Source organism: Staurois parvus, unplaced genomic scaffold (genome assembly GCF_062004578.1).
Source record: "Staurois parvus isolate SC_StPar_1 unplaced genomic scaffold, SC_StPar_1.0 ptg000182l, whole genome shotgun sequence".
Taxonomy (NCBI): domain Eukaryota; kingdom Metazoa; phylum Chordata; class Amphibia; order Anura; family Ranidae; genus Staurois; species Staurois parvus.
In genome coordinates, this window is record NW_028317978.1 from 2,894,834 (window position 1) to 2,917,639 (window position 22,806).

A 22,806-nucleotide genomic window follows, 5' to 3' on the forward strand; every position below is an offset into this window, starting at 1 on the left:
TTTATAAAGCTTCAGCAAAAGGATGAGATAACTGGAAATGGATATTTTTAATCCAAAACGGTCTATGAACAAGTAGTGTGCTTTTAATGCATCTCAACGATAAACTAAATAGATAGAATTTTCTCCAAGGCCCCATTCACACAAGAACAAATGTCGAAACAAGAACAAAATTAACAAAATAAACATCTACAACAAATCAGAGGCACATTTACGAAAAATGGATCAAAGGAAATATGTTTTTACAATATGACTAATCTTGCCAAGACAAAATGAAACAAAAATTGTGAATACTATATGAAACAGTTTCACCCTCCTTCACTCCAGTAAATGAAAGAAATCTGGAAAGCAGTACAGAAGTTTCAGTGTGAGAGCACCAGAGAACCTTTTCACAGAATGTACTTTAGCAGTGGCATGGAAATTCTACCTTCCCCAGCATGAAATTGTTTCTATTAGATCTATGTGGGGGGGTTGCAGTCTAGCTTTTACTTCATCAATACTGTAGCTGCCACACAGTCAAGAACAAAGCATATTAAACTGTACATGACCCAATGGTGAAATGCACAGTTCTACCACAATTCTATGCAACATGCAGTCAGCTCTGTGACAGTAGCTACACTCTTGCAGTGTAAGACTTCTTAAATCCTTAATCATAATCTTTTTTCCTCCTCCTGTCCTGAAATATTTACTAAGGCAGTAAGGACTCATTTAGAAGGGTATCAAAACCACACTTTTATCTGTCCACCCAAAAAGATAATATACAGCCAAAAGGGAGCTGTACCTATGCTGTGGTGACGGTGTCACTGCTGGAGGTGTCATCGCCTGTCAAACTTGCTCATAGAAGTTAATAGGACCGGGCCACAGCCATGAGCCGAAAAGCTAGGTTCATGGTTAGAGTGTAGTAATCCCAGTAAAAATCACTGTTCGGATTGTGGCCATCCCCGCTTTACAGAAGTGGATTGTTTGAGCAACTTCTGTCAAAGGGAAATTCTTGAAAACGTATCCATCAATGGCTGCAGCCACTGACCAATGTATTCTGACAGCAATGGGAGCCACTGTCAGAATAAGGTGTCCTGGCGGGAGGGGAGTCCATCATCCACTTCTTTTAAGTTAGCAAACTGTTAAACCTTTAACAAAGTGTGGCCAGCTGCCAAACAAGCACTGATGTTAATGACAGTGTCATTCAGGAAGTGGGACAAGGAAAGTCATGTTTTCACTGCAAAGGGATATGACACAAAGCTGGTCTCTGGCTTAACAGTCATCCACAATTTGCCTCATGTATGAAGGCATCCAAAGTATTCATAGTCTCAAGCAGCCTGTGGTACCCCAGACAAGCCATTTTCAGGTTTTCTTTCCTTTACCTATAGTACAAAGGATCAACCCAGAAAACAGTTTCTTTAGACACTGTTGATTAAAGCTTCTGAGCACAGCTGTGCCACAACTTGACCATACACTGCAATGCTGCTTTATAAGGTGTGTTTGGAATACGTTTTCTAGCCTGTGCAATCGCTAGTAACTGCCCATAGTGGTTGGCAGGGTCAGGGGTCTCCATAGATTCTAGGTCTTTTTCCAAATCACATTAAAAAGACTGGATTAGGTCTTCCCCATATCATCATATACCCTTAAAGTAAATCTGTACTTTTCCTATGTATGGCAGAACAATGCTTTAACTTTAATACAGACCATCATAGACTATATACTTACCTTTCTCTTGCACTCACAAAACCATATATAAACTGCAAGTCACTGGAGTTGTAGCTTATATAGGGCTATGGTCTCCCCTATAGCAGCACTGACTGGCCCAATATTGACACAGAGTGGTTCATATGGTCCTCCATACCAGGAAGTACTGCATATTTACCTTAGCATTCAGCAGTGAATGGAGCAGCATGGGAGCAAATAAAAGGGTAGTATATGCAACTAAGAATGGGGAATTAGAGAATATGGACTGTTTTGCCATGAATGCAATCCAATGATCAAACAAGCAACAGTTTAAGCTTCCAGCAGTGTTTTATCAACTTGGTTCAGATTAACTTCTACAGAAAGAGGAGGGGCAAAAAGTAGTGTGCTGAATATGTGTGTATGTGCAGTATGTGATTACAAAATATACATCTTCATGGTCACAGCTATTCATATTAGAAATATACAGAGTACATTTAGAAATAGAGTACATTTTCCTTTGACGATGCAAATAGTTTTTATTGCATGTACTTCTTTGAACAACAACATAACTGTCTTTATCTTTATCCTCTGTGCTAACTGAAGTGGCCCATGACATCTAGCAGAACAGGAACAGAATCTGTATGCAGAACAGACAATTATTCTGTGTATACATTGCAATATCAATCCCACTGTCAATATGAATCTAACCTGGTAATAGCTGGAAAAACAGTCCTGTTAGAGTGCATCAATGTACTGCTCCAGCACTGAAAATGTAAATAAAACTCAACCCTGCACTATGAGCTATTAGACATTTAAGATGTCTGATAGTGTAACAACGTATATAGTCAAATCATTACATGCTTCAGGTCAGAACAAAAGGACTGTCAAATGTACTTACATGATCACGTGGCTCCGTTTTAAGTCCGTTGTTCATTTTCCACTTCCAGCCTTGAAGGATAATCAAAGAAGGGGTCCTGGGTAAAGAGAAGGGGGAGGATTTAAGGGCTGGTCATTTAACAAATCTGGTCATACAGAGCCTGCTGCACTCCTTGTGCTTACTGTGTGCTCATGTAACTATATGACAGGCAGAATTGGTAAACGTCTCTTACAGGAAACTAGCCTGAGTGACTTCTGTGAAAATATCAGGGGGAAACTGCAAAGAGTACAAAGGGCAGAGAGCGATTCGTGCAGGGAAAGGACAAAATGAAGGGAGGGGAAGAGCCCCAGGAAAGTTGGAGCAGCTGAGGAAAGTCCCTAAAATACCAGCTTTGTGAGAAATGACATCACAGTCATGTGACTGCTACAGCTACACCCACTTTTACAGAGCAGGAAACAAAACATCTGAGTGTACACATAAGGCAATGTGCTGTGCAGATGTGTGAGACTGCAATGAACACACACAGTCTACCACCTGCACTGTGAAAACCTCTTCACTGAGGGTGCACGGTGTAAAAGGTATGCCCACCCACAGCAATTTTAGTTTCCAAATATCATTTTTACGGTTCAGGCTTGAATGGGGATGCAAGCCAATAGATTTTTATTCGGTTTTTCCTATTGATCATACTGCAACACGATCCATTATTACCAACTGACAAACCAATCAGCACCAAGAAATTTTAGAACACTTTGAATACATTTGAACAAACACTGTCACATTCATTTCCAGTCCCTCATCAACTCAAGCTTGCCTGCGTACAAATCAATTATATGAAGTACACTGAAGTAACACACGTTTCTTTGCAAAGTTAGGAAACAGGGAAGATGTTTTACAGTCATACTCATAACTATCTCAGGGGAAATTTTTCTGACTAACATTTGGTTTACTGCTGATCATATTGAAGATGGAAGCCCTTCCCAAGAACAAGAACAGCATTGCTCAACAATGCATACAATGAGATCTGACAGGACAGAGTTATGTCTAACACACAAGTAGGCATATCTATGTGTACTGCTGGTTTGTACATAAAACAATTGTACACTAAGTACTAATGTAAGATATGTGCAAAATACTTCCTGCCATATTCTGAGACCCTCCAGACGGAAGCTTTTAATACATAAAAGAAAATCTTCAGTAAACTTTCAGGTGGTGGGAGGAAAAGAAAAAACAATTCACTTCTGAAAAGTATTTATGTATAGAGTGTTGCTGAGCATATAACACGCAAGAGCGTGGAGAGTCCCTGGGGCTCTTTATAAGTCATACAAAGGAATAATTTAAAACAACTTACATTTTGACTAAAGACTTCGATTACATCACATCTTAGCATTGCATTTACCTTAAAAACCCCTAATGTAGCAGAGATTACAGATTGGTAATTTTGTTATTTACCTTCCTTTTACACTTGACCAAAGTTACTGCTATTTATGTTTGTATTCAAATATGAAAAGTATAAAGCTGGGTACACACAGATTTTTTTTTCCATTCAACCAATGGAACCAATGGAATAAACTAAAACGAAAAAGAAAATCTGTTTCTTGCATCCACACAAGCACTGTAGATGCAGCAATCTCCCCCACTGTGCTGTTGTATTCTAGCACACAGAAGACCAGAAAAGGTCATCTTTCTTAGCAGTATAACAAACACATAGGGCACCTAGTGAACACATACTATTATTATACAGGAATTATATAGCTCCAACTGTTAGTGCAGCCCTTTACAATATTAAGGGAGACAATACTGCAACAATACAATTCAATACAAGAGGGTTAGGAGGGCCCTGCTCCTGGGAGCTTACAATCCAATAGGGCGGGGCTGGTGGAACAAAGGGTATTAACTGTGAGGGATGAAGTGATGGGAGAGATAGAAGATTTGGTTATTGGCTGAAGGAAGGATAGGCATCCCTGAAGAAATTGGTTTTTCAGTAATCGCCTAAAAGTAAACAGAGTAGGAGAAAGCCAGAAAGATTGGGGTAGGGAGTTCCAGAGGATGGGAAAGGTTCTAGAGAAGTCCTGGAGACAAGAGTGGGAGGAGGAGACAAGTAAGCTAGAGTCCCCGAGTCCCTGCTTACACCAGACCCTGGCGGAGTGCCCCCTTTAGTCAGAGCTCAGTGGAGTGCCCCCTTTAATCAAAGTTCATCTGCTAACTGGACATGAAATAGTTAAGTGTGAAGCTCCTGGAAGATCAGGGAGGGGGGAAGTAGATAAGGAGAGAAGGGAAGGAGGTGGGGAAAGCTCTGTGGTAGAGCAGAGACTGCAGGTTCAAACATCAGCAATCATACAGCCAGATGGATCTTCAAAGTTCCCACCCATGGGGCAGACATGGGGGGGGGGTTAGTGGGAAGGGTGCTGTCCCATCGAGTGTCACAGACACTGAGCGTGCACAGCTGCAGCCTGTCCGACCGACCAGAGTTTACCAATCGCTTTCTTAAGCAAGCCCTGCTGCTTGCCCGCAGCAGGACTACATGTACAGACAACCTGCCTGGCGCCCGCAATTACATGTCCTGGGGCGTCGGGTGATAGGATTTGCACATTTCTGCATATCAAATGTTTATACTGAGAAAATGTACAATTTTAATCACCTGACCTCTGGAAGGTCCTTATGACCAGTGCATTTTTTTGCTGTTCAGCACCATGCTACTTTAACTGGTAAAAACCCAAATGAAATATGTAATTTTTCACACAAATAGAGCTTTTGCCACTGTGTTTTTAATTTTTTCCTATATGCATGAAAAAATACCAAACATTTTGAAAAAAAATATTTTTTTTCTTAGTTTCTGTAAGAATATTTTACAAACATATAATCTTTCTTCAGAAATGTATGTATTCTGCTAAACTTCTTTGGTAAAAATAACCCAAATCGGTGTATACCATTTAGTCTGTGTAAAAGTTAGAGAGTCTACAAAGTATGGTATATACTATATACATTTGAAAATTGTCAATCCTGATGCACTGACAGCCTAATTTCTCGAGGCCTTAAAATGCCAGGAAAGTACTAAGACCCCTTTCTGGAAAGTAGAAAGTGCAAGGTATTTAGTAAGAGGCATGGCGAGTCTTTTGAAGTTGTAATTTGTCATTTCTTTGGAAAGAGAAGAAATTAAATGTTTTCCACTTTTTTTTTTTTTTTACATACTGTCACCAGTGCAGCACAGTGTCCCTGATCACTGTGACAGTGATCAGGGACACTGACTGGTGACAATATGTAATAAATAATCATTTTTTAATTCAATGTTTTAAACATTTTTTTTTTCTTTTTTCCCTATTTTTTTTTTGGAGGTCAGGGATTTTTTTTCACTAATATTGCTTATAACCGTGATGATCACTGTTATAAGTGATAGTTTGATCTGCCGTGAATAGCTTTCACTCATGTCAGCTTGCTAACTATTGCGATGCTGTGATTGGCTACAGCTAATCACATGGTACAGGTTGGCAGGTTCCACGTGACAGCTGTGGGCCAATCACATCACAACAGTAAGTAGCAGTTTTGCTTACATTGTAATCATGTGATCGCTATGGTTGGTTATAGTGATAATACAATATCCTGGCCTCTCACAGCAACTGGGTACCAAATGCCATTATTCGGAGGACATGGTGGTCACAAGGTTGGGCTGCTGTGCACCCCAGGGAGCATGTGTTCCATTATGTACCAGTAAATATACTGTGGGCGGGCAGCAAGTGGTTAAGAACAAAATTAAGCTCATTTCGAAATTTGTGGCAGCAAAATCTGGAATGTGAGTGGTACTAAAAAGGGCTGGAGGAAGAAGAGCTGGAAGAACATTTTCTTTTTAATGAATTAGGTTAATGGCAACAGGTCAATAACATGATTGGGTATAAAAAGAGCATCTTAGAAAGTCAGTGTCTCAGAAGTAAAGATAAGTAGAGGTTATTATTATACAGGATTTATATAGCGCCAACAGTTTGCTCAGAGCTTTACAATACAAAAGGGAGACAATACAGCAACAATACAGTTCAATACAAGAGGGTTAGGAGGGCCCTGCTCCTTGGAGCTTACAATCAGAGGTACACCAATCTGTGAAAAGCTGCATCGAAAAATTGTCAAACAGTTTCAGAATAATGTTCCTCCACATCAAATTGCAAATACTTTAAATATATCATCATCTACAGTACATAAGATCACCAAAAGAGTCTGAGAATCTGGAGAAATCTATGTGCAAGGGGACAAGGCTGAAACAAAATACTGGAAGCCTTTGATCTTTGGGACCTCAGACAGCACTGCCTTAAAAACAGGCATGATTCTGTGATGGACATCACTGCATGGGCTCAGGAATACAGTGGGAGGTCCTCGTTGGATCGTGGGACACGGTAAGGCTCGAGGGATAGCAGCAGTGTAATCCCGAGTGTTGCTCGGGATTACCGCTTCTGGTACTGAAATTAACCATGAGCTACACTCAGGATTACCGCCAGGAAGGTTAACCCCTTCGCGCCGACACCTCCCAGCCCTTTAAGGGTTTCAGAAGCCGGAAGGCGGGGCATGGTTTAGGGTCACGTGACCGCCGTGACACGCCGTCAGGGCGGTCACATGATCAGGAAAGGTCCCGATCGAAAGAGGAGATCGGGACCTTTCCATGAGTACCGGACATGTGTTCTGGGAGCGGGCAGGGCGCGTGCTTTCAGCACGTCTTTTTTTTAAAAAAACGCAAATGTGCGGCCGCTCAGCGTCTAGGCCAGCAATGGGCAAACTACGGCCCGCGGGCCGTATACTTTTAATCCGGCCCGCGGAGCGTGATACTGTCAGGATGGCTGTCAGGATGTGTGTAGGCGGGGCAGCGTGACGACCGTGAGGGGAGGGGAGCTAGGCTCCTCTCACAGTCCGCCCTGAAGACCGGAACGGCGCGGGAACTCGGCGAGAGGAACGCGCGGAGCAAAGGTAAGTGAATTGACACAGGGGGGACTTGGGGACTTAATATGGGGGATGAATTAATATGGGGAATGAATTACTATATGGGGGATGAATTACTATATGGGGAATTAATTACTATGGGGGATGAATTACTATATGGGGAATTAATTACTATATGGGGGATGAATTACTATATGGGGGATGAATTACTATATGGGGGATGAATTAATATGGGGAATGAATTACTATATGGGGGATGAATTACTATGGGGGATGAATTACTATATGGGGAATTAATTACTATATGGGGGATGAATTACTATATGGGGGATGAATTACTATGCTTACTATGGGGGAATATTACTATACTTACTATGGATGACACATACACATCATTCATCTACTCTTGGTCCGGCTCCCGGGTCCAATATATGAACCCATTGCGGCCCTCAAGTCAAAAAGTTTGCCCACCCCTGGTCTAGGCCCAGACGCCGGGAGGCCGCACATTTGCGTTCGGCTGGCGTGAAGAGGTTAAAGTTATGTCAATGCAAAACTTTATGTATTGTCTTTATTATTGTAGGGAAGAGTTAGAACCCCTGTGAGGTTTTTTTTTTTTTTTGCTGTCTGTGTCTTAGCTGGAGAAATTCACTCTACCAATGACCTTTGTCTCCGGCGTGAAGAGGTTAAAGGTATGTCAATGCAAAACTTTATGTATTGTCTTTATTATTGTAGGGAAGAGTTAGAACCCCGGTGAGGTTTTTTTTTTTGTGTCTTAGCTGGAGAAATTCACTCTACCAATGACCTTTGTCTCCAGTACTGAAAGTTATAAGAAAATCCCACCTTTTTGAGTTTTAATGGGAACAAGAGGTAAAGGTAAAACCTTCTAATTGGGACACCTGCATTTGTGGCAACTAAGCAGAGAATTATTTTCACTTCCGGTGTAATCTCTGAAATAGAACGTAGGTAGCAAACAATTGTCAGGGGTTGTAAATCTTCCCTGTTCTATCCATTACTAAAATAAAGTTTTAGCTTTGAATACAATTTAACCATGTCCTCTTATGCCAAACCTAGTGTTCAGCAGTATGTAGCAATGGCCGCTATTAGTCACAAAGCGCTGACTGCGCCACGTATTACAACACTGAACTGCCCCCTCTTAAATTTTCAAGATAGGATTTTAAGGAGTGTATTACAGTGACCAACGTCATTGTAAATCAAGGGAATTAAAGGAAGAAAAATAAGACAACCTAAAATATTAAACTGAAATGTATATAGCAGATATAACTTCATACCGGAAAAAAAGGGAAAGCAGAAATTTTAAAACTTGAATCACAATTCGAGCATCCTAATAACCCCAAAACTGGTGTGCTTGCTCATGCAAAAACCAACTTTGGTTTCTGAAGCTATGGTCTGCCCCCTTATGACTCCCACACAGCAATAAAAGGAATTAGTGCTGGGATTCATTGACAGCAGTGAGCTCCAACCTCATGAAGATCAGTGTGTGCAATTAAAGGCTGCTGTCAGTTCATTACCTTTATCTTTAGTATACATTTGTTTTAAACACTTTTTTTTTTACTTTCTACTTCCTGTTTTATTAGGCAGGACCAACCATTAACTCAGGATGTCACCAGGGAGGATGAAATGTAAAATACTGTTGCAATATAGGGAAGTTATATAAGTATGTAAATATAAACTGTACTTTACTAAAACAGAGTGAACGGTTGTATGTGCAAGCGATATAGATCCTAACCACTGGATTCCTATACCCCATGCTGCTGCTTATACCAAACTCATTAACCCCTTAAAGTGTTACTAAACCAACAACAGTAAAATCAGTCTATATATGCAGCAAAGCATGCTTGTTATACTCACTGTGGAACCTAAGGGGTTAATCCTCTCTGCATTGTGTAAAAAGCCTGTTTGATCCTTTCTTCTCTGCCCCTCTTCTTGTTGAAATGAGTACCTGATACAGACTGAACCCGTGATCACATGCACATGCTCAGTTTGGTGTGTATTGCTAGAGAGGGTTTTTTTTTTTTTCTTGGGAGGGTGCATGTGATCAGCACAGGGCCAATAAGAGCTGTCCAGACAGGGGGGGTCAAGGGTTCACATCCTCCTAGAGCAGAAAGAAAACTCCTCCTACAAACTTTAGCCAAGTGCTCTGCTGAAGTCACAAGACTGCTCTAACTGCTGATGAGAAAAGGTATTTAGCAGTTTAGATTTACTAAAATAATTGCACTTCCATGTTGTGTGTACTGAGACCAGATATAGTGAATGCAGGGTCCTGGGTTTAGTAACACTTTAAGGTGGTACTAAATGCACACTGTATAATTTACCTTATCACTTCTCTTTGTGTATATGGGTATGATAGAACTGTAATTATTTTACTTAAAAGAAAAACAAAACAAAAAAAACAAAAAAAACAAAACCACACAACATAAAAGTACCTTTTTTTTATAATTGATATGCAGCTGTCACGTGAGCCAGCTCTTTCCCAGGGAAACATTGGCTGGAGACGCTTCTAGTTCTCTGCTGCTGGTCACATAAGATCAAATGAATGTTTAAATGATCAAATATGTATTTGAGCTCAAATCTGTATTTTTTTTTGCAAAAAACATGGCTTGGGCTATATACAGTTAGGTCCATATATATTTGGACACAGGCAACATTTTAGTTTTTTTTCAGGTATTTACCAAAACATATTCAAGCTATAGTTACATAATGGATATGGGCTGAAAATGCACACTCTCAGGTTTAATTTGAGGGTATGTACATCCAAATTTGGAGGAAAACTTTAGGAATTACAGATCTTAAGAGTAACCATCCCCCTTTTTCAAGGGACCAAAAGTAATTGGACAACTGAATCAAAAGCAGTTTCATGGCCAAGTGTGGGCTACTCCTTTGGTATTTCTTCATCAATTAAGCAGGTAAAAGGTCTGGAATTGATTTTAAGTATGGTATATGTATTTGGAATCTATTGCTGTAAACCTACATCATGCGTTCAAAGGAGCTGTCCATGCAAGTGAAACAGGCCATTGTAAGGCTTCAAAAACTAAACAAATCCATCAGAGAGATAGCAGCAACATTAGGAGTGGCCAAATCAACAGTTTGGTACATTCTGAGGAAAGAAGAACGCACTGTGGAGCTCAGCAACATAAAAAGGCATGGATGTCCACGGAAGACAACAGTGATGGATGATCGCAGGATACTCTCTATGCTAAAGAAAAACCCATTCACAACATCCAGACAAGTGAAGGACACTCTCCAGGAGGTGGGCGTATCATTGTCAAAGTCTACAATCAAGAGAAGACTTCACAAGAGCAAATACAGAGGGTTCACCACAAGGTGCAGTCCATTCATAACTGAAAGAGCAAAAGATCCGCTCCAGGCGAGTGCCGAATCTGCATGACCCCTTCACAGACACGCAGGTGCTGGCCCGATCCATGATCACAGATGCAATGGAAAAACAGAATGGTTAAGCACGTGTTCGTGTGAAACACATCTACTGCTCCTCTGTTCTGTCTTGGAGCTGTTATGTTCTTATCATATTGCATGTAAAGGATTACAATAAAGGATTTCATCCACCACATTGCTGTTTGTGCGGCCAACCATTTTGTGTTTCCATTGCAAACCATTCATAAGCCTGAAGAATAGAAAAGCCAGATTAGACTTTACCAAAAAACATATAAAAAAGCAGACCAGTTCTGGAAAGCATTCTTTGGACGGATGAAACTAAGATTAATCTGTACCAAAATGACGGGAAGAAAAAAGTGTGGAGAAGTCTTGGAACAGCTCATTATCCAAAGCACACAACGTCATCTGTAAAACATGGTGGAGGCAGTGTGATGGATTGGGCATGCATGGCTTCCAGTGGCACTGGGTCATTGGTGTTTATTAATGATGTGACAGAAGACAGAAGCAGCCGGATGAATTCTGCAGTGTTTAGCCCAGCCCAGATTCAGCCAAATACAGCAAAGTTGATTGGACGGTGCTTCACAGTACAGATGGACAATGATTCAAAACACACTGCAAAAGCAACCCAGGAGCTTTTGAAGGAAAAGAAGTGGAATATTCTGCAATGGCCGAGCAAATCATCTGATCTCAACCCAACTGAGCATTAATTTCACTTGCTGAAGGCAAAACTAAAGACAGAAAGACCCACAAAGAACAACTGAAGACAGCTGCGGTTAGAACCTGGCAAAGCATCAGAAAGGAGGAATCCCAGTCTTTGGTAATGTCCATGGGTTCCAGACTTCAGGCAGTCCTTGCCAGTAAAGGCTTCTCAACAAAATATTAAAAATGAACATTTTATTTATGATTATATTCATTTTTCCAATTACGTTTGGTCCCTTGAAAAAGGGGGATGACTACTCTTAAGAGCTGTAATTCCTAAACCCTTCCTCCAATTTCGATGTACATACCTTCAAATTAAACCTGAGAGTGCACACTTTCAGCCCATATCCATTATATAGCTATAGCTTGAATGTGTTTTGGTAAATACCTGAAAAAACTAAAATGTTGCCTGTGTCCAAATATATATGGACCTAACTGTAGGTGGCAGTTCTGTCAACCACAGCATGTTTTACACCTCTCCAGCCTGTGTCTATTGTTTGTATGTGCTTAGAGGAGGAGGAACAAAGTGGGATGTAATTTATCCAGAGTGTATATGCCCACATGTGTTACTCTATAGTCAAATGCACTGCACAGATAAGAAAAAAGGAGTATGTGAACAGCTTAGAAGAGAACTGAAACTGAAGCACACTCAGTGGATGTGGCAATGGTTGGTCTACATATTCTCAGGCTGCATCGGGGACACAGGAGGGAGGGACCATAAACAGTAGGATCAATAAGGTTTTTTGCACAATACAGAACTTAAAATCACATAGTAACGGAGTATGAACAGCATGTACTGACAGTTTTCAATGATGTGGGCAGCACAGTGGCTAAATGGTTAGCACTTCCGCCTGGCAGTACTAGGGTCGTTGGTTCGAATCCCAACCATGGCACCACCTGCCTGGAGTTTGCATGTTCACCCTGTGCCTTTGTGGGTTTCCTCGGGGTACTCCGGTTTCCTCCCACACTCCAAAGACATGCTGGTAGGTGAATTGGATCCTGTCTAAATTGGCCCTGGTATGTGTATGTATGAATGTGAGTTAGGGACCTTAGATTGTACACCCCTTGAGGGTTAGGGACTGATGTGAATGTACAATATATATGTAAAGCGCTGCGTAAATTGACGGCGCTATGTAAGTACCTGAAATAAATAATGTGGGTTTAAAGACAATGTAATGATGAAGGTTCAAATAAATTTTAATGCCTGAAAACAGTTTTACAACTTTGGCATGCAAAACTGTTTCAACTACATAGTATATCCAGGTGAAATATACCTTGATTTTCAGAACAAATTGAATGTTCAGTTGATGATAAATGGTAATGGATAACTTCTGGCTTTTTCTTATTAAACGAAAATGGACCCAGAAAAGAAAAAAAAATATTTTTGAAATGTAACTAATGCAAATAACCTATCACTGAAGACCCACTCCCCCCTCCCCTTTCCCTTGAAATCTCCTGCTCCTAACAGTGTATATTTGGGCAGCAGAGTGGCTAAATGGTTAGCACTTCCGCCTGGCAGTACTAGGGTCATTGGATGTGGCAATGGCTGGTCTACATATTCTCAGGCTGCATCGGGGACACAGACAAGGAGGGAGGGACCATGAACAGTAGGATCAATAAGGTTTTTTGCACAATACAGAACTTAAAATCACATAGTAACGGAGTATGAACAGCATGTACTGACAGTTTTCAATGATGTGGGCAGCACAGTGGCTAAATGGTTAGCAGTTCCGCCTGGCAGTACTAGGGTCATTGGTTCGAATCCCAACCACGGCACCTCCTGCCTGGAGTTTGCATGTTCTCCCTGTGCCTGCGTGGGTTTCCTCCCACACTCCAAAGACATGCTGGTAGATTAATTGGATCCTGTCTAAATTGGCCCTTGTATATGAATGTGAGTTAGGGACCTTAGATTGTACCCTCCTTGAGGGTTAGGGACTGATGTGAATGTACAATATATATGTAAAGTGCTGCGTAAATTGACGGCGCTATATAAGTACCTGTAATAAATAAATATTTGCTGTTTGTACTCATGGTAGTGCCCTGAAACAATAGCACACATTTTGCTGTTTTTATCCTACCTATAAAACACACTGACCTAGATCCAATCCTGATCTAGCTAGTTTAACTTTTTTTTTTCCCCAGACTTTTTTTTCTGTGCTGAGAGTGCCAGGGAAGAAGTCCCACTTCAGTGAGGCCGCATATGTGTGCGCGCTTGCTGTCAGGGGGTTAATAAACAGAAGCTTCATATCCATTAGAATCACATTCACATAGCCTCAGGTCACCCTACTCTCAAAAAAACAAATGTGTTTTTATTTCTTTTTTTTTAACATATTCAGGTTTTTTTGACCCATAGACTGCAATGGGAGTGCCTGTAAATGCATGATATGCACATTTTTACGCCTAAAGAATTCAACTCCTATCTCCCCTTGTCCAACCCAGGAAACAAATGCCTGCAGCTTGATACATGTGAAAAAAACACCTGTAAAAATGCTTCAAAATCACCAGAAAGACGATCTGATCCGGTGTGAATGCAGAATAAAGGCAACACGACTTTCATTTTGGATAGCATAAGGGAGGGTTATAACTAGGGCTGAAACAACTAATCAACATAATCAATTATGAAAATAGTTAACTATTTTCATAATTGTTTAGTTGGTCAGCCAAATAGTTGGCCAAACAGAAAGCATTATTTGTTTACATATCACAAAGTATAGCTCTGTATACTGTTCATACATAAATTTACTAAAAGGGGTTAATTTATACTGAAACTGTGAAAAGTGTGTACACACACATATACACACACATATATGAGATTATTTGCTGTTTTTATTGCTTTTTTAACCCCATCATGACAGGTGATACAAACAGCATGGTGCTGCTGCTGAATGTCTTATGTTGGCCATACAGGTATTGATTTTCATGCAAGAATATTAAAAAAAAAATTTGATCGAGAAAAGTTTTCTACTTCTTCAAATTTTCCAATCATTGTGGTCGAAAACAAACGTCAATTTGACTCCGCTAACAATTAGAAAATCGAACAACAGTTCTTAAAATGAAAATTTTCAAAGCAAAAATTTGCTAGTGTATGGACATAAGTTCCAGCAGGTGCAGGTAAGCTAACGGTCTATGACAAGGGAGGCTGTCATGCACAATATTATATTACAATCCTGTTTGAAAATCTGCAAAACAGCATTTAAATAGCATTTTCGGTCTTTTTTTTTTTTTTTTTTAATTTGTTGAATCAAAATTTTGATCTCTGAGTCTGATGATATGTTCCAGATTCCACCTCTGATACAGTATATCTCTGCTCTCAGAGTAGATGATATTTTTTCCCTAACCATTTAGCTAATTATTTACACTCACCAGTCACTGTATTAGGTACACCTTGCTAGTGCCAAGAAAATATCCCCCACACCATTACACCACCACCAGCCTGAACTGTTCATACAAGGCAGGATGGATCCATGCTTTCATGTTTATGCAAAATTATGACCCTACCATCTGAATGCTGTAGCTGAAATCGAGTTCCCATTCTCTTCCGACATCAAGGCATTTCCCTCCACACAACTGCCACTCACTGGATATTTTCTCTTTTTCGGACCATTCTCTGTATACCCCAGAGATGGTTGTGCATGAAAATCCCAGTAGATCAGCAGTTTTTGAAATACTCATACCAGCTCGCCTGGCATCAACCACCATGCCACAGTAAAAGTCACTTAAATTCCCTTTCTTCCCCATTCTGATTCTCAGTTTGAACTTTAGCAAGTCGTCTTCACCACATTTAGATGCCTAAATGCATTGAGTTGCTGCCATGTGATTGGCTGATTAGCAATTTGTGTTGCCAAGTAACTGAACAGGTGCACCTAATAAAAAGTGGCCGGTGAGTGTATATTACCACTACATACAGATATTCAAGAATAAACTGTCTTTTTTTTTTTAAAAACTGTACATATTAACTAAAGCAGGGCTCGACAATTCCCAGGTGTCAGAACGCCATGGCGACCAGAAAACGCATCCTAGCACCTGGGCCCCTGTCAGCCCACACCGCTCTGTTGTCCCCCACCCCACGTCCTCAGGGCTGGCACCTCTCCCCTGCCTCACAGAATAGAACCCAGCATTCTGGGATCCCCAGAGTCTCCCCCATCCCTCCCTGTGCGCAGAGTCCAGGCAGAACACAGAGCTGCACAGCTAAACGAAAGCCAGCCCCCAGAAAAACACTGCAGCCACCCCCCTCAGAGCCCATGGAGCAGAGGATGCAGCCTCCCGCAGCAACTGCCCTATCCACATCACGGAACCCATCAATGTCACCTTCAATTGCGGCGGTGCTGCCTACCAGAAGACCGGAGCCATCAAATCCTGCCACCTGAGCAATAGCAGACAGCCCCACCTCCAGCATGGTGCCGACCCCCCAATCGACCACAACAACCAGGTGGACATCTGGAGGAGCCACAGGTGAGAGCTGTCCCCCTCTGGTGATACTGCCCCCCACCTGTCTCGCTGCACCTCACCTGTTCTGCTACTCACCCCCACCTGTTCTGCTACTCCCCCCCCCCCCGCCTGTCTTGCTGCACCCCACCTGTACTGCTGGTCCCCTCCTGTCCCTGTGTCCCTTCTGTGATGCTGCCCCCCATCATTCTTGCTGCCCCCCTCCTATCCCGCTGCCCCCCTCGTGTGAAGCTACCTCTTCCTGTGAGACACTGCTTCCTACCCGTGACACTGCCCCCTCCTGTGATGCTGCCCCCCAACTGCCCCCTCCCATGACAATTCCCCCTCCTGTCCTGCTGGCCCCCACTGGTCTCGCTGGTCCCCCTCCTGTGACGTGGCCCCCACCCCGTCCCGCTGCCTTCCTTCTGTCCTGCTGCCCTCCTCCTGTTACAATGCCCTCCTCCTATCCCGCTGCCTTTTACCTGTCCTGCTGCTTCCCTCATCCTGCTGCCTCCCTCCTGTCACGCTGCCCCTCCACCTGGCTCCTAATTTTTTAGCTGGCTCCTAGATTCAAAGCAAATTTGTCAAGCCCTGAACTAAAGTATATACCACAGTTTTTGAGGTGTCTGATTAATCAAAACAATAATCATCCAACTAATCGATTATGAAAATAATCTTTAATTGCAGCCCTAGTTAGAACCCAGTAGGGTTTTTTTTGCCATCTGTGTCTCATTGGGGATATTTCCCTTCACTTCTTGTCCCATAACCAAAACAGGAAGTGAGAGGAAACTTTTCCAAATTGGGGAAATCCCTGGTTATCACCAGAACTATTGTCCCTATTGGTCACCTGTTCTGTAGACTACCAAAAATGTGGGGTTCTCTTTACCTTTTAATGAAAACGGTAAAGAGATCAAATAGAGAGGGTGAATTTCCCTAACAAGGACACAGACCGCAATAAAAACTTGACAGGTGTTCTAATCCCTCTCCCCTCTGTCCAAAACTTAAAATAAAAAAAGGTTTGGCCTTTAGTTCTACTTTAACCTTCTCCCTACCAAAAGTCACTGCCAAGGGAGAGCTAAAACCTATTTTCATACTACAAGATGCAACATTCTGGAAGAGAGATTTCTGTAGAGATGAGTAATGGACAAAGGGTGCTGGAGATGCACAGTGGATGAGGGGTGCATACATGAGTGGTGGACAAAGGGTGCAGGAGATGCAGTGAGAAGGGGTGTAGGATATGCAAAGGGGAGTGGTGGATGAAGGCTGCAGAGTTGACTTGTGGAAAAAAAAGGATACAGAGGATGCAGAGGTAAGTGGTGGTAGAGGGGTGTAGGGGGATGCAGAGGGGAGTAGTGGAAGAGGGGTACAGGGGATGCAGTGGTGAGTGGTGGACAAGGGGTGCATTGGATGCAGAAATGAGTAAGGAATAAGGGGTTCAGGGGATACAGAGATGAGTAGTGAACAAAGGATGCAGAGTTGCAAAGGCTTACGACGACTAAGAGATGGATAATGAAATGGTGGATGAAGGATACTGAGGTGAGCAGAGGATGACAGGTGTAGGTTGCTGACTACTCCCTGACTATTTTAATGAAGCATTCTTTTAAGGTAAGATCTTGTTTGCAGTATTATGTATGCAATAAAGCATATGTAATGGATGAGTTTTATTTGTTTTTTAAATTGCACTGTTTATATGTTCCTGAGATGAGACTTGTGACACAATAGTTAAAGTATAACTAAAAGGTAAAACTTTTTTTTTTTCGTTTTGTATAGAATGGAGAGGAATTAGAATGCTTGTCAGTTTTTATTGCTGTCTGTGCTTTCGTTAAGGAGTTTCACCCTCTCCATTTGTCTTGTTTACCATTTCCATTGAAAGTGAAAGAAAAACCCAAATTTTGGGTTGTCCCCAGAAAAGTAATAGAGGGGAGACCATCCAATGGGGACACATGTTCTGGTGACCTTGGGGGTGCCCAAGTAATTCCCGTAATTTACAGGGATTTCCTTTCACTTCCTGTCTGGCTATGGGACAGGAAGTGAGGGGAAATCTCTGCAAAGGGGAAAAAAAAATCTGACAGGGGATATAGCCCTCCCTTGCTCTATCCAAAAAGGAAGGAAAAGTTTTGCCTATACTTTCTACTTTAAGACATTTTGTGGGTTTAAGACTGTGGCCCGTGTGTGCTGTATATATGGCAAGTAGGCTCAGCTTACTTTACTTCTAAAGCTAACTCTACGCAGATGTAAAAGACACCAATTACTACAGCGAATACAAGCAATGCAAGTCCCTGAATTTCACCTACTACCTGCCTCTTGCAGTCCCCTTACAGCAGGGCACATCGTATGAAGCAGTACAAGAAGCTCATACATTCATGTGCATGCTGATAGTCAGAAACACCAGAATGACAGAGCGATGAGCTGGCAGTCCGGACAGGTGTGTCACTTGGTCAAAGGTCTACCATTTCATGACCATTAAAGGAAGGCTGGCAGAAGCTTTACAGTGCTGAGGTTAACAGGCTGCCCACAACAGAAAGAAGAGAGAACCATGGAGATAAGACACTATGCTTGTAAGTTTAACTCTTTTGTGTCTCCCTGGCAGCAGAGTTTGCCCTGTCACCTCTCTTGCTTGTCTTTTCTCTCTCCATGATCTGTTCCCTCAGCACAGTCTGTGTCATTCCCGTTTTCTTCACCCTTCAGCTACAGTAAATCCTAAAGCTGCCAGCAGATAGGCCTCTAATTGCTCTGATTTTAGGCACAATGCCGAGAATAGAGAGCAACTGAGCATGTGCAGAGCAGTGCATTACCGATTTCAAACAGTACAGGCACTTATTTTTAATGTTTTACATAGCTATCAAGACTATATTTTCTGACTGAAATTCCACTTTAAAGTAGTAGTAAACGTAAAAAATTAGCAAATAATGAAAGACTTACCTTGATACCAAGCCCTCCGCGGCACGCTGTCACTGCTGAAGGGCTCCTATCTTCACCTAGTCTTCTCTCTGGGTTCGCAGGCTGCGGCCCCTTGAATAGCTGAGCTGCGATGATGTCACTTCCATGCATGCGTGCGGGAGTAACAGCCACAGCACAGAGCTCTGAAGGAACGGCACGGGAATGCTGTTCCTTCAATGTGCATGCGCCTGTGACGTCACCAGCTGCCAACCAGGCAAATGTCTTCTAAACTGTACATTTAGGAGATATTCACTCAACCTACAGGTAAACTTCATTATATGCTTGCCTGTAGGTACAAATCTCATTCAGGAGCTTACTAATGCTGGAAGGTAAAACTATAGGCAAACCTTTTGAAATTTTGGATAGGAGTAATTGTAGTCGTATTAGTGCATTTGCGACAGGAACAATTGAGTACTGTCCGTGATACTTTTTTTATTTGCACTAACATACAATTTTGAGGACAAGCTTCTTCAGGTTTCAGTACTGCTTAGACCTTGAAGAAGGGGACCTTCCCCCGAAAGCTTGTCCTCAAAATTGTATGTTAGTGCAAATAAAAAAAGTATCACAGACAGTACTCAATTGTTCCTGGATAGGAGTAAGAGAGGGTTATAGCCCCTGCTAGGTTTACTTTTGCCATCTGTGTTCCCCTAGGGGAGATATCCCTTCACTTCTGGACCAAAGCCAAAATAGGAAGTGAGAGGAATCCCTGGTTTCAGCAGGGTCACCAGAACCAGTGTCCCCATCGGAAGATCGTTTTACTGTTTTGCTGTCAACACAAAATGTAGGATTTTCTTTTACTTTCAATGATAACAGAAACAGGACAAATACAAAGAGTGAATCTCGTAACAGATGTACAGAAAACAACAAAAACCTGACAGGTGTTCTAATCCCTCTCCTCTGTATGCAAAACACAAAAAAAAAATGTTTGCCTTTAGTTCCACTTTCTGCACAGCTCCCTGACCCACACAGGTGTGAACCTAGCTTTAATCGCATGCATGCAAAATGCACTACTCTTTAGGAAATGCACAGGGTACCGTTAATTGTTAATGCCAAGCCCACACATCGGCGGGGCATTCTCGGGTGCAGGAAACTGCATGGTGCTGTAGTAATGAAGTTCTGTGCAACCACATTTTTCAAGAAAGGGTTGGGGACTTTTTTTCTCTACAGGCATAGCTGCCTTTTCAAATGAATGGTCTGCTCTGCCCATACAAATGCGACCCGCAGGACCTACACTAGTGTGAACCTAGACTAAGGGCTAGTTCACACTAGATGCAGTTCAGTGCGCTTTTTTTCTGCATCAAAACTGCATGCACAGTGTTTTCCATGTATTCCAATGGCCCTAGTTCCCACCAGTGCAGTAAGTTCCAGTTTCCGGTGCAGAAAAAAATAAGTAGAACATGCTGCATTTGTTTCTGCACAGAACCATACTGGAACATGGCAAACTGCACCGGAACTGCGTGTGGTGTGAACTTAAAAAACGTATCCGGAATGCATGGGGAGTGCATTATTGTAGTGTGAACTGGCCCTAAGTCTAGGTTCACACCTAAGCATTTATGCTGCATTTTGCGGAAACACACAGCAGTCCATTTAACATGATTTCCTATGGGACAGGTTCACATCTCCGCGTTTTCACCCGGTGTGTTTTTTGGAAAGGGTCAGAGGCACTTTTTTGAAATGCAAAATGTTGCATTTTTGGTTCTGTAGACTTCAATGGAGACGCTGCAGATTTTGATGTGTTTTGTGTTTTAATCTGCCCAGCAACAAGTAAAAAAAAAACCCTACAAACCGCATAAAAATGCATGTGGAAAAAATGCAAAATGCACCAGGAATCGCACTGCAGAAATGGAGCAAACACAAACTGCATAGGTGTGAACCTAGCCTAAAGACTTAGTTCACACAACAAACACAATCCCCATATGTTTTTGTTTACAGTTCACACCACACACAGTTCCCCTGCAGTTTGCCACATTCCAGTATGGTTCTGTGCAGAAAAAATGCAACATGTTCGTTTTTTTTTTCTGCACCGGAAACTAAATGCATTGGTGTGAACTAGGGCTATTGGAATACATAGAAAACACTGTGCATGCATTTTTGATGCAGAAGAAAAACCACACTGGACTGCATGTAATGTGAACTAGCCCTTAGGGCCGCTTCACACTGTAGAAACAGTCCAGATGTGTTTGGGATGCATTTTCAAATGCGCATTTTTTATGTGTTCTGGTGTGTTTTTTTCTTCAATTTAAATAGGGACATGTGCATTCAGTTGCATTTTTTATGCGTTTTACTGCGTTCCAGTACAGATCTGTGAAAAAAAATGCAGCCTGTTCTACTTTTTTCTGCAACCGGAATGCACTGGAGCTGCAAGCACTGATGTGAACTATGACACTGACAACCATGTAACCTACTTTCTGTGTGTTCTGGATGCAGAAAAAAAAACAACTGAAACGCATGCCCTGTGAACTGGCTCTACGGGCCGCTTCACACTATAGAAATGCAGTCCAGATGTGTTCTGGATGCGGTTTTGCATGCATGTTTTTGGTGCATTTCTGACGTTGTTCCAGTGCATTTTTTTAAGCATTCCAGTTCATATTTTCCCCTCTTTTTTCCTTCAATCCAAGTAGGGACATGTGCGTTCCAGTGCGTTTTACTGCGTTCCAGTACAGTTGTGTGCAGAACAAATGCAGCCTGTTCTACTTGTTCTGCAACCGGAACAGATGTGAACTATGACACTGACAGCCATATAACCTACTTGCTGTGCGTTTTGGATGCAGAAAAAGCTACTGAAACGCATGCCGTGTGAACTGGCCCTAAGGGTCCCCTTGATTTTGGGCGCACAGTATGTTCCAGAATGCTGGTCCTCACCTCATGACTGTTCTCCTCGGAGTGGCCGGGGGTCGCCCTGCTCTTCCCAATACTTCCTAGTCTACAGCCCCCTGAAGAGGCCTCTACAGTGAAGCAGGCTAGGTGTCCAGGATACATAGATGTGTACATGGTGCGGGGCACCTGTGCCGTATACACAGGGAGAGGGCAGACATATATGTATGTATATGAAGAGAGAAGAGCTCTCACCTCCGTGGATGGCTCCAGTCCGATACTGTCCTCCTCTCCTCAGGCCCCTCAGCTTGCCCCAGTCCAGGGAAAGTACCGAACACTCCGAAGTAGGGGAATTCCACTGACGTGCCAACCTTCCCCGCCCCTCACAAACTAGCATGTCATTCATTGGGCGCACAAGCACCTAGTCCCGCCTCCTGCTCCCGCTTCGTCCAGTGACAGGCTAGCCGTGGAGGCTTCTGGGGACGCATGCCGGGGAATGCGCAGTGTGTTCATCCAGTACACCCCGATGATTGGTGCCTCTGGCTGTGTATTGCTGTAACAGCACACCTAAGTGCATATGAAATCCACTCACAAACGCAGCCATCCAGCAGGCAGCCTGCAGAGTTTCCGGGGCTGTCCCAGGCTGTGTCCCCTTCAGATAGTTGTCCCTAGAAAAGTTCCTGATGACGTCAATAAACGTGAGGGAGCAGTGTGATGACCCATTGTATATGCTGCAACATGTGACTACGTTGATATTTAATCTCTTCCCTATAGGCACTCCTAAACCACCCCCACCCTTCCTGACCAGCACAATGTTCAGCTTTCTGCACGGTCACACTTTGAATGACAATTGCACGGTCATGCAACACTGTACCCAAACTACATTTGTTTTTGTTGTTGAGACAAATAGAGCTTTCTTTTGGTGGTATTTAATCACAATTGGGGATTTTATTGTTTTTGCTAAATACAAAGAGACCAAAAATTTTGAAGGGGAAAAAAAGTTTTTTTTTTCCCTTCAGTGATGTGCACTGATAGGCAGCACTAACAGGCATCACATCTAGGCA

At 42.4% G+C, this 22,806-nt stretch overlaps 1 protein-coding gene across 2 annotated transcripts in view; it reads right to left on the reverse strand.

The window, feature by feature from the left end:
• The window catches only part of NFKB2 (nuclear factor kappa B subunit 2), an 85,413-nt gene extending 63,284 nt beyond the window's left edge, over positions 1-22,129 (reverse strand). The window contains exons 1-2 of one of the 2 annotated variants that reach the window (XM_089677244.1): positions 21,998-22,129; positions 2,558-2,633 (exon numbers count right to left, since the gene is read on the reverse strand). In XM_089677244.1, the coding sequence (XP_089533370.1) occupies positions 2,558-2,593 (36 nt within the window). In that variant the 5' untranslated portion in view covers positions 2,594-2,633; positions 21,998-22,129. Of the gene's footprint in view, positions 1-2,557; positions 2,634-2,718; positions 2,897-21,997 lie in introns of those variants that run through there. The other variant, XM_089677243.1, reaches the window with a different exon arrangement.
• Between the last annotated feature and the right edge of the window lie 677 nt (positions 22,130-22,806).